Source organism: Aythya ferina, assembly GCF_964211825.1.
Source record: "Aythya ferina genome assembly, chromosome: 3".
Lineage (NCBI taxonomy): Eukaryota > Metazoa > Chordata > Aves > Anseriformes > Anatidae > Aythya > Aythya ferina.
The window spans coordinates 103,623,070-103,636,099 of record NC_140298.1 but is presented as its reverse complement, the minus strand read 5'-3'; the positions used below and the strand labels follow the sequence as shown (position 1 = coordinate 103,636,099).

General features: G+C 34.0%; 1 protein-coding gene across 4 annotated transcripts in view; it reads left to right on the top strand.

Annotated features, from left to right (window-relative positions):
* KIDINS220 (kinase D interacting substrate 220) overlaps positions 1-13,030 on the top strand; it is a 71,196-nt gene that overhangs the window by 18,050 nt on the left and 40,116 nt on the right. For all 4 annotated transcript variants that reach the window (XM_084513618.1, XM_084513617.1, XM_084513616.1 and 1 more), the window contains exons 10-21: positions 464-562; positions 1,338-1,436; positions 2,734-2,911; positions 3,530-3,694; positions 4,563-4,742; positions 5,076-5,241; positions 6,134-6,285; positions 8,576-8,865; positions 10,312-10,452; positions 11,086-11,329; positions 11,491-11,579; positions 11,886-12,030. In XM_084513618.1, coding sequence (XP_084369744.1) covers positions 464-562; positions 1,338-1,436; positions 2,734-2,911; positions 3,530-3,694; positions 4,563-4,742; positions 5,076-5,241; positions 6,134-6,285; positions 8,576-8,865; positions 10,312-10,452; positions 11,086-11,329; positions 11,491-11,579; positions 11,886-12,030 — 1,948 coding nt within the window. The remainder of the gene's footprint in view (positions 1-463; positions 563-1,337; positions 1,437-2,733; positions 2,912-3,529; positions 3,695-4,562; positions 4,743-5,075; positions 5,242-6,133; positions 6,286-8,575; positions 8,866-10,311; positions 10,453-11,085; positions 11,330-11,490; positions 11,580-11,885; positions 12,031-13,030) is intronic.

Below are 13,030 nucleotides of genomic sequence, written 5' to 3'. Positions count from 1 at the left end.
TATATTGATTGAAAAGCAAAGAACGCTGAACTTATTTCACCAGTGCTTCTGAAGAGATATAAAATGGTGAAATGCATTAAATAAGCAATTTAATATTTTAATACTCACTATTTTTTAAATAGTGGTATTATGTTAATATATGATACCCCTTAGGTTATATCTGTTGTCAGTGGTGTTTAGCTAGTTCTGTCGCTATGCTTGGTTGGTTTTCTCTCTAATAAATTTGCTTGCTTGCACTGAGTGGTATTGTCAGTGGATTTGCACTTTATTGCCAGATTTCCACACCAACTTCCACTGGTGTACCAGTTAGAGTTTCCCAAACCAGGTAGTGTTTCCCTTTGCCCTGAATTGTGCTAAAACTTGCTGATTTGTCTACTGTTTTCAATATGATTGCATTTTATATACAGGTTTTGAAATCAGTCCAATTAAATTTAAGTGCTACTAACATGTAATACTTTTTCAGGATAATAAAACTGCTTTATATTGGGCTGTTGAGAAAGGAAATGCTACGATGGTGAGGGATATCTTGCAATGCAACCCTGATACTGAAACATGTACAAAAGTAAGTATTAGAATTTAGAGGACGTGATTTGCTTTGTTTAACATCTGTTGTTTTCCCAGCTCCTACGTGATCTTAGCATCACATTACCAAATTCATTTTTTTTTGTCAAGTGTGAATACCTTGCATGCTGTTTTAGTTTTGTTTTTTAAAATAATTCTGTGTTGTGGAACAGAGGTGTTTCATTATGTTAATGTCCACTGTTGATAAACGTCTCTTCTTATTGAAACTTCATAAGAGGAAATCTTTTGGATACTTTACCTCAACAACACTGACACTAGCAATAGCAGAGCAGCTGCTACTGGAAAGTGAGGAAACAGGTTTCTGATATTACTACATTTGATTAAGATTGCTATTTCTTGCATTGTACAGGAATCCAAAAAACAGAGGGTGTAGTGTGTATAGCAGTGAATTAACTCTTCCATGCCTGAGTCTCTTTTCAAATATCTTTTATTATATCTGAATCCACTCTTTCTATCTTTGACACTTACTAACAGAAACTTATTTTGCACTTGCATTTTGTGCTGTGATTTATATCAATCCATAATAGTTTCTGCGGTGCTCTTTTTAAGAACAGGTACGCTGAAGTGTTGTTACCCACATACAAACATACATAGCTAAAAAGTTCTCTTAAAAGCTTAGAATTTAATTTGTTACACTATCACTGGTTTTTGCTTGGTTTTGAGTATACAGGAAAGGGCTTTTTTTGTTTGTTTGTTTGTTTTGGGGGGTGTATTTTTGCATTTCATTTTTAATTAGGCTGGCTTTTTCCTTTTAGGATGGAGAAACACCACTTATCAAGGCAACCAAGATGAGAAATATTGAAATAGTAGAGCTTCTTCTGGACAAAGGAGCTAAAGTCTCTGCCCTAGACAAGGTAAAGAATATTTGCACATTTACTTTAGAATGTTTAATCATTTTAGTTTAGCAACAAAATTTTATTGCGAGCTATCGAGATTAAAACATGAAGATCAACTTTGAAAAAGGTAGGTGAGCATTCTTTTTTAAAGTATTATTTAGGAATGATACAGAACAAAGACTGAAGCTAACCCTGCTTATTGTTCCATTTATATGCTTATATGGCTTCAGTCATTGAACTGGTTAATGTTTTTTTTTTTTTGCTTGGATCAGATGCCTTTTTGTTGCTAGCACATGTTTTGATGCCAAAATTTAAACTTCATTGTTCGTTGTTCAAGTATTTACGTACTTGATTAGAGGTAACTCATGCTTCATCAATACCAAAGTGTCTGTGCCTTACTTCTTGAGTTAATTGTTATATGGCAATAAGGGCTTAGTCTTCCCTGTGCTTAATAGTTGAAAAGATTAGAATACTTAAGTTTATTCCCATCATTAGTATTTTCATTTTTTTCTTTGTAATAGGATGCTTTCAGTCATATGGTCTCTTCTAACCTAGAAATTCTGTGATTCTGTGATATGGCAAGAAAAAATTACATGTTTTGAATGAGAATTTCAGATATGAAATAACAATTCTTAATATGCTCAAAAAAGAGTACAGAGATGGGTTATGTTAATTGTCACTCATATTTATTTTTGATTAATAGTCATTAAACTAAGCAATGCCAGGACCAACAATTGCTTTTGTCCCTCTTGTGCATTGCCTACTTTACTAAATCTCTTCAATGCATGAATGCTTATTTTTTTTACTGTTGTAACCTCTTAGAACTATCTTATACTGAAGGCAAATAAGTAATGCTTTTGAGTTGGTGTAATAAGGAAACTTTTACCAGAAAGCTTTTTAGAGATGTCTGAGCAGAAGTCTCTGAATTTTTGTCTAAATAAATACTACCGTTTCTGTGAACCTTATATTTTTTTTATAAATGTTTAAGAAGATAGTGACTTAACTTTAGTGTGATAAGAGCCTATACCTTTCCACATTTTTTTTTAAACTTTTATAATGTCTGTTTGAGGGGAAAAAATGTTTGCTGTAAGTTTTTAATACTGTTGAGAGTTCCTTAAGATGCATTTCAAATAAATAATGCATCTAAAGGCATGTGGAACATATTTGCTGTGTGATGGGACTCAGGTCAGGTTGATGATTGGACTTGATAATCTTGAAGGTCTTTTCCAATGTAAGTGATATTGTGATTCTGTGATACGGTCTTTACATCTTATGAGTTCATGTTTGATATTACTACTTCTTCACAAAATTGCAGAAAGGAGATACTCCGCTGCATATTGCCATTCGGGGAAGAAGCCGTAAACTTGCTGAACTACTCTTACGAAATCCAAAAGATGGTAGATTGCTTTATAGACCCAACAAAGCAGGAGAAACTCCGTACAATATTGACTGTAGCCACCAGAAGAGTATTTTAACACAGATATTTGGTGCCAGTAAGTAAAAGTATTTATCTTTTCCTCAGATCTAAATTTATCCTGAAGAAAATTTGAGCTTTTTATTGGTGATCTGAATAATTTCCTGTTATTTTCAATCACGTGTGTATTGAGAATCCAGTTAATTCAATTCTGTATTGATAACTAGTAAGTTCATTTTTTAATGTTGTGATTAATGAGATCTTAAAAAAAAAAAAAAAAAAAAAAAAAAAAAGCAGAAAAATATCATTCTGAAATCCATAAAAAGGTCAAATTCATTTTCTTTTTGAAATTTGCCTTTTGAGTTCGGATGCTGTGCAAATTCTGTTGATAGTTTTTTTTTTTTTATTTAGATCTTGCTTATGTGAGAATGATTTCATTTTCTGTGACCTGGGATTTTGTTTGAGTCTTCTGTGGTAAAATGTAATAGTTTCGATTATGTAACATGTATAGGGATGATTAACATTCCTTGGAACAAAAATGTACCAATAATAACACTGTGTTAATAGCACTATAATAATATATGGGAGGAATATGTATACAAATACAGGTAAACCTATCATGATTTTGTGTGTGAAAATTGTTGTAGCGACAAGATTTCATAAAACAAAGCTCTGTAACGTAGTATTCCTGTTACAGGACACTTGTCTCCCACGGAATCTGATGGTGATATGCTGGGTTATGATCTGTACAGCAGTGCTTTGGCTGATATTCTCAGTGAACCGACCATGCAGCCACCGATCTGTGTAGGCTTATATGCTCAGTGGGGAAGTGGAAAGTCTTTCCTGCTCAAGAAATTAGAAGGTAAAAATTGATATAGCCTTATCTGTGTAGGTTCAAGTTCATCTATGGAAATCATCACATGGGAGTTGAGTTTCTTTTGCAACAGCTGTTGGTTCATGTAGTGCTGTATCTTTGTTTCTGTAATAAAACATACAAATTTTAGTATCAGTAAAATTCATCAGTTCATCTGTAGTTTGCCTTATTCAGTTGTAGCATGTTAAGACATTACAGAGGAGTTGCACAGTTTAGGCATTCTTGAACAAAGGATATTTTTCTGAGATACTTAATTCAAAATGCTTTCAATCATCTTGATGTTTCCTATTTTCTGTGATTTCTATGTTTTAAAAGCTTCCATATTAGTTAAAATGAAGTCTGTTCTTTTTGTTCACATCGTGTTCCATGTTGTAAGCAAAGTGCTGTATGCACTTTTCATTTTTGAGCGTGATGTTTATTGTTAACTCCTATGTTTTGAGAACACTTCTTCAGCATTTTGTTCCTGCTCCTTATTCATCTGGATTGTGCATTTAGTATTTCTTATTCAATAGATCCTAAATAAGTTTCTTAAACAATTCCTGTTTGAGCAAATGTGCATCGACAAACAGGTGTTTTTACAATAGGATTAAATTTTACTGTTACATCCAATGATTTCAGGAATGATTTTTTTAGTGTTATGGCAGATTGCTTTTTCTTTGTGTCATAAAAATGTTTTAAACTTCTGAAGGAGAAAAAGGAAATATCTTTAGCAAGCATTTAAAAGTAGAAGATCTGCAGCAAACAGTGCAAGAATTATGTATTTAAATGGCTCTAAACTTCTTGAGAACTTTAAAGTTTAGAAGTTGAGAACTTCTGTTCTAAAATGATTTAACATTAATTCATCTTTGTCTTTTAGATGAAATGAAGACTTTTGCAGGACAGCAGATTGAACCTCTATTTCAGTTCTCCTGGCTTATTGTATTCCTCACACTTCTGCTGTGCGGAGGCTTGGGTTTATTGCTTGCTTTCACAGTGGATGCAAAGCTGGGAATAGCAGTGTCACTCAGCTTATTAGCAGTACTCTACATTTTCTTTAGTAAGTGTATTTTATATGAAGTTGTGATGGCTTCTGATTAATATCTGTTTCTAGAATCCAGTATTATTTTGTAGACGTGCTTTGTGTTTCAGAAAAAATATGAAGCGTTTTCATAGAAAATGAGACCTCTGCTCTTTTCTTGTGTTCTGCATGTAAATAAGAAGGCATTCTTGAGAACAAAAAACCTTTGTATATTAAGTTCACTGTGTTGCTCTTAGCTTTCTCATTTTTAGTAATAACTTACAGATTCATTCAAATCCATGCCTTATCTGTGTAAGCTTTCTGATTCATTCAGTTGTGGATTTTGACTGACATATAAACTTTTTATTTCAGCTGTAATTTATTTTGGTGGCCGAAGGGAAGGTGAGAGCTGGAACTGGGCCTGGGTGCTAAGTGCAAGGTTGGCAAGACATATTGGATACTTAGAGTTGCTTCTCAAGCTCATGTTTGTGAACCCACCAGAGTTACCAGAGCAAACCACTAAAGCTTTACCTGTGAGGTTGGTTATTTCACTTATTTATTCTTGAATAATTCAGGTTCGCTCTGATACTTTTCAGACTGTACATTTTAACGTGCATATTTATCTTCCTATGAAAAACTGCTAAGATTCCTGTTTGGAGAACAGTAGCCGTAGAAGTTTATGCAGTTAAATTCTTCAGTGTGAAATAGATGGCAATTATTTCAAGAAGAACTTCCTGCCAAAGTTACTGCTTTTTAGTTTGTTTTTTTGTTTTGTGACAAATTTGTAACAGACAAAATAAGTAGTTAATATGGTAACTGATGGTCTGCTGATAACTGCTGTAAAGGCTTTTGTGGTGTTTTTCACCCCTGTAAGAAGCAGAACATCAGACTGTTCAGAGCTTCCTTATTACCGAAAAGCAAGAAAAATTTAGATCATGTGTTTTGTGGGGCTGTTTACTCCTATCATTTAGATATGATATTTTATGTGACTTGTTCTTCTGTACGTTTTTTGTTCCTCCATGAATATTTGGAGATACCTTAGAATGCAGTTTTAAAAATACTTTCCAATATGATTTGGGATCATAAAGATGTTCTTGTTGCTGTTTGGAGTGCCATTATTGATGCAGTTGATTCTACTTATCGAATAAATCAATTTTTGGAAGAGGAAGTGGGATGAAGAAGTTGATAACAGGAGAAGAAATAGGTTAAAAAATGAATAAATATGCAATTTCATGTAGAGATTTTTTTGAAGTATTTTAGCTGTTTCCCCACTTCAGAAGAAAATACAAACCAAAATGGGAAAAAAACAAAACAACAACAACAACAACAAAAAACCTTTCAGTTGCAGATATGTAGAAGGATTTTTGCTTTGGTTGCCCCAAAATGCTTAAAGCGTTCCAAAGCATACAACGTGTATTTTTCTCTTTCAGATTTTTGTTTACGGACTACAATAGACTGTCCAGTGTAGGTGGAGAAACTTCATTGGCTGAGATGATTGCTACCCTCTCTGATGCATGTGAAAGGGAATTTGGTTTCTTAGCAACAAGGCTATTTCGAGTTTTCAAGACAGAAGATACACAAGGTTTTTATTACCTGAATGACATTTCTGATTATACCATTTGAATGCACTGTTACTATGGGTTCTGTTTCTCACGTTATAAGGACGTTTTAGAAACTGTTGTAGTCATGCAGAAATTCATACAGAAGGGGAAACTCTCCTTCTGTTGTTTTGCAGAGAAAAATGCCCTATTTTCTTTGCTTACCCTGATTTTATTAATCCCAAAAGGGGTCTCTTGTGAAATACAGTTGTCATATGTGACAATTGGAATGTGCGTTTATATTGCATCCTCTTAGATGTGGCAGTGTTTTCTGTAGCAATTAAGTAGTTGTGTCTGAGTTAGCAGGACACAAAAGCATGCTTTTATCTAACATAAATTTCTGTTTATTCAGAGCTTTTTTGATCACTATTTATTATTGGAAATCATAAATGTTTTGAATGTATTGGCCCAAAATCATAAACGTTTATGTGTGTTAGTAAGATGGGATGAAGTATTTCTGCTTAATCCAAATGGAAGAAACTTTTGTGTACTGTTCCATCTGCAGATTACCAAAAAAAACCCAAACATATACAGAGCAGCATATGATACTGTGAAGAAAGGAGAGTTCTTGAGTTTTCAGTTCATAGAAGGTGTATTTCTGCTGAGTTCGGCTTCAGTCAGTTATTCCTCATTTAGATTTGGTCTTGACCATGTATTGAGAAATCTATGAGATGTCTTCTCTCGCAAAATGAAACGTTTAGTTTCTCATGCCTGGAGGGTAGAAAAAAGCATTCTGTTTACTGAACACAACTTGTTCTTTGTTATTCTTTCTCAAATTCACTGTATGTTCTTTATGAATGCAGTATCTGGATTTTTTTCACTATTATTTCCATGTTAGACGTTCTGCAGTTTTTCTCTGGAACTTTAATTGAAATAGCTTCTATGATGCTGTAATTTTTCGCAAAACAGGATTTGACTCAATGAATGGCACCATGGTGCTGGCTTCTTGTGATTATCTGCAGTAAATACCCTTTCCCATTCATCTGTAATCTTATCTTTGTCTTGTATTCCTTGACTCTGTTGCTTTCCTGTGCTCTTCCCAATTCTGTTCGATGATCTTGCAACATCCTCTCCTTATCTCTAGATTTTCACAGGTTTCTTGTCCGTAGAAGTTCATAGAAATTCCACATGGGTTTATTTGTTATTTTCTGCAGCTTTAACTTGTGTTCTGTCTCACTCACAGATAAACATATTCTATAGCCATTTCATTGATTTATAAGTCTCTAATCCATTTTTGTGTCTCTATTTAGAGAAGACTTGCATTAAAGATGTCTAGAAGTGAATGTAATTATAACTGAGCTGTTATTCTTCCCTTTTTTGCCCTTCACTCTTGTCGTGATGCATTTCTGTTGCTTTCCCCTGTGTTACAAACCAGTCTGTCATGTCAGCAGTGTGGAAGATTTTTCCAGCTTAAACCCTGGTCTAGAATATCATGCATGGTTTGGTATTCTTTTACCAAAAAAAAAAATGTAGCATTTTTTTCATTCCAGTTCAAATATTGTTTTATTTTTTTTTTAGCTTTAATCATTTTACATTAGATTGTTCTGTTCTTCTGATAAGTGTTGAATTTCTCTGCTTGTAGAAATCCCATAGGCAGAAGCAGTTGCTTTGGTTAAAACAACCAGCCTTTTGCTTGGATCATTGCATTAGCTCTGCTAACCCTCTAACTGCAGTATTCTGTCTCTTCTTTACCAATCCTGTGGAAGCCAGGTTGTTCATACTCCCAAGGCTCTTCTGATCTGTCTAATCCTTAACGTACTGCCATATTCTGTTGTTTGGGTGTGTGTTAACATGCAAGAAAAGGTAGCCCTGGGGCTACAATCTCAGATTGTATCTTGATAGTTTGAGTTAGTTCTCCAGTGGCACTATTATTATTAGATTACTGAAGTATCATATTTCTATTTCAAACCAGGTAGTTACCACGCTGTTTGCCTAGAATTTGCTTACATAAATAAATGTTACTGAGAGATGTCATAAAAGGGGTGATTTCACCGATGTGAAATCTACTTAATAATGATAATTTACATCCAGTGTAGATTTCTTGAAGCAATGGAAATAAACTGAAGATTAAAGAAATAACTGCTTTATGATTTCCCATAATTTTGGCAAATTTAGGTGTGTTTTTTCATGTTTGTAAGTGGATAGTAATGCTGCAGTAATCTTTTGTGCAAATTACTGTTTTATGAAAGGTATGCAAGTTAATATACGTTAAATTCAGCTGTAATGACATTTTACATTCATTTTAACAACAGTTTTTGTTTTTTTTTCCCCTAGGTAAAAAGAAATGGAAGAAAACATGCTGTCTCCCATCCTTTGTGATTTTCCTGTTCATATTGTCTTGTGTTGTTTCTGCAATTGCCCTGCTGGCAATTTTTAACGTAGAACCAACCAACATGACTGTGAATGTTATTCTTATAACAGTTACATGTGTTGTTGGTTTGGCTTTTATCTTGAATTGTCGCACGTGGTGGCAAGTGATGGATTCAGTTTTGAATTCTCAAAGAAAACGTCTTCATAATGCTGCCTCCAAGCTTCACAAGTTGAAAAGCGAGGGATTCATGAAGGTAAGCATATATATGAATTAACCATTAAAAGAAGTGAAACAAACCCCCAAACCTGTAGCCTTCTTAAGATGGGGTACCGTTAACTGCATCACGTCAAATTTCTCAATGTTAGAATGAGCCTTTTTTTAGGAAGGAACACTTCTGTTCCAATTGTTATTAAACTAAATGATCTAATGTTAGTGATCTTAGGTGATTTAATGTCCCCAGCTGAGTGGGAAAATTTGGATTGTGTTTTCAGGATGAGAATATTATGAAAACAACTGTTCTAAATAATGGGTATTTAATAAAAGCTAACTTTTGATTGTAAGATTAGAAAGAATAACTTATTAAATATTCTAAAGCTGAATAGGCTTGAAAAACCCAGCCTAATTGGCTGTCTGGCTACAAGACCTCTGTACCAAGAAGGGAATGGTAGCACTGCAAGAACATTCATTCCAAAATTGGTCACCTATTTCAAGACAAATGCTAGAAAATAATATTGTTTTGCTGGGTTGCATCTAAACTGTATCCATCAGACTGTCATAAAATATCCTGCGTGCTCCTATTTGAAAATAAGTTTCAGTATCCTGATGGTTAACCCCATAGATCACAGATAAGGTATTGTATAACAATGTATTGTGTGAATCTTTGTGTAGCACAGATGATCACATCTGTGTACTGCTACTGTGCTTCCTGAGAATTGGGGATTTTCTTTTTGAATTGTATTCATCTTGCATTGCTTCAGACATCTAAAAGTTAGGCTTGCCCTTGGCAATTCAAGGAGAGAAATGGGCATTTCTGGAGAGTTACTCATATAACATCTCTTTATCTTGAATGCACACATTAAAAAGCTAGGAGAGAATAGATAAAAGTGTCTAGCTGGTAGCTGCTAAAATAAAAGCAGATGAATTCCGTATTTGTTTCTGTATTAGGGCTAGTTGTTACATGTCTAACTTGATGTTCAAAACATTAGGGAAAAAGAGAAAAAAAAAAAAAAAAAAAACCTTAATATTATATATATACTGAATAGGAGTGACTGAACCTGACAGTAATAGTACAGTTAGCTTGGATGGAAGGCAGATAGAAAATTTTATTGTACTTACTATACAAAGCAATTTGGGGGAGTAGCTGAAACTACAAGTAATCTTTTGCTTACTCTGGAAAATTGATTTACGTTGCATAAATATTAGTTTAAATAAAAATGACATTTTAATTTATGGATAATCTGATAAGGTCGAATATGCTGTTCTGTACATTTCTGTGCAAATAAAAAAAAGTTTGGAAGTGATATTTTAGGACAATTGCACTTCTAGGGGGAGATCAGTATTTTTAAGCATTAATTTTTGTAATCTTACTGAAGTATTTTTGTGGCAATTAGCAATCTGCAAAAGGAATCATGTGCATTTTTATGAGGTTCAAGTATTATAAAGATGATTTTTGCTTTTTTTTTTTTTTTTTTTTTTTTAGGTTTTGAAATGTGAAGTAGAGCTAATGGCCAAAATGGCAAAAACCATTGACGGCTTCACTCAGAATCAGACAAGGCTTGTTGTAATTATTGATGGATTGGATGCTTGTGAACAGGACAAAGTCTTACAGATGCTTGATACTGTGAGTTAGACCACTATCTCTGTCTTTATCTCTTCCATAGATATACTCAAGTGCAGCCAGCTATTATGTATTTTCTGCAGATGGAAAGCACATATATAGAGTTTGTGTTGTATTAGTCTTTTTTTTCCACACTTCTGTATGCTGGCACAGCTGTAACACTAAGAGCAAAGAGCAATGGCTTTCAGAAGTCGAAAATTAAATTGTAGTAGCACTAGACATGTTAATTTGTTAAATGTTTTGAAATCAACAGGTGTAAATTATTGAAAATTAATATCCCACTGAAACAAACTTACATTGTTTGGAGGGGTTTGACATACTTTCAGTGTACTTCAGGTGAAAAATACTTAAATGCTAAATATTTGGGGGGGACGGAGAGGGCCTATGACATCCACCCCTAATATTTTCTTGGTAATGACTTCTACTTTAAGTACTTTTGCTAATGTGTTAAGGATGTTTATTTCTAATTCTGTACAAGTACGTAACGGTAGATGTCAGTTTTTCCAATATGAGATACCTGTCTGCATCCTTTGCCCTTTCAAGTTTATAACTCGGACAGAGTGAATATAAGATGTTGAGTCAGATGTTCAAATGACCCACAGTTACTAACAAGGCTTACTGTCTCCTTTCATACAGGTGCGAGTCTTGTTTTCAAAAGGCCCATTTATTGCTATTTTTGCAAGTGACCCACACATCATAATAAAGGCTATTAACCAGAATCTCAACAGTGTTCTACGGGATTCAAACATAAATGGACATGATTACATGCGAAACATAGTTCATTTGCCTGTTTTTCTAAATAGCCGAGGGCTCAGTAATGCGAAAAAGCTGATGGTAGCTTCAACAACCAATGGAGATGTTCCTTATACAGATAATGCAGGTAAAGTTACTCAGGAGGATGGTACGAAAGTTACAGAACCAGTGATAAAATCTGTTTTCTGGAACAAACTATTTACAAAATTGTTAGATCATTAACATTATTTCACACTTCAGTCAAATTTATGTGAATGGAGAAAATCCCTTTCTTCTCACCCCCAACAGGGTTGCATGAAGAAGTTGACAGAAGAGTTTCTCAGAATAGCCTTGGAGAGATGACCAAACTTGGTAGCAAAACTGCTCTCAATAGGCGGGTGAGAGATTTTATACTAAAATGTCTAATACTAGCAATACTTTTTTTTTTTTTTTTTTCTTCCCCTCTTTAATGTACTTACTGGTGTCAACTTTGAAGACTTATCAAACCATTCCTGTGAAATTACTAAGTGTGATCCAAGTAGGAAAAGCATATTTTTAAATCAGTAGACTGATGCTGCCCCAAAGAGGATCTATATAGATATCACAGATATATATTTAGAAAGGTTTTAACTTTATTATCAAGTAAAATTTAGTTAATTTAGAGTACATAGAAGTTCTTGATTGGAATTCCTTTTTTCTGTAAGGATACTTATCGAAGACGCCAGATGCAACGTACCATTACCCGCCAAATGTCTTTTGATTTGACCAAGCTTTTGGTTACAGAGGATTGGTTCAGTGACATCAGTCCTCAGACCATGAGAAGATTACTAAATATAGTTTCAGTGACAGGTAAGTGTGGCCCATTTTTTTTTTTTATTTTATTTTGTTGTGAAAGCCAGTATCAGCTTTTTATAAAGGATCAAATTTTGACTTTTTCGGTGTTCCAGGCTTTGTGTTCTGAATGTTTGATTAGGATGTAGACCCTTGTAGAAAATTTGCTTTGTTCACACTAGCGAAACAAATAATATTAATGATTTCTAAGATTAATTGGAAAATGTAAGGGATACACAGATCTATCAGGTGTATTGTGCTTAATACTTCAAAACGTTTTAATACTATTTAACTTGCATATTTAGTATATTAGGTTATGTTCATTAGATAGGATAGGATCCAAACAGGTAGGTTAATTCAGAAGAACATTTTGCCCCTGGTAAGCAAACTTCATAGCTCATAAAATTAAGTAGCATAATAATTGAGCAGACAGTAAACAGTTATTCTTCTACTTAGAGCTGAGTTTTGTGAAAGCACAGGTAGCACTCTCAAGATTTGAAATAGCTGAGAGAAAAAATGTTACATTTACTGCACATATGTTTGCCTTTGTTTTGTTCTTTTCTCTGTATCTAATCTTACATGCAATTGTAGCTGGCCCCTGAGATATCAGTGGTGTTCTAGGGTGAACTGCTGTACCTTTGAGCTCTTCTGTAACACTGAATCTAGTTACAGATTCCTATGCTTCATTTCAGAGGGGGTCTTGAAATACTATATTAATCCTACTGTCTCCAGCTCCTCTGCTGTAGAACTCTTACCTGGAATAAAATAGTTTACTTGGTTTTTATGCCATTTCAACTCTTTTAATCTGAGTACCTGGTCTTATGGTAAAGGACCTCACTAAATGATGAGTAGTATCGCACTATACAGCTGCAGAACAAAGTGAGTAACAGTGCGTTTTGAAGGCAAAGAGCACTGCTCTATTCCTATATTAATCAAATTATCATAAGCTCTAGCGTATCTTGATGAAAATAGAATTTCTAAAAGTTCTTATTTCAGTATGCCTAATGAAATTTGATTG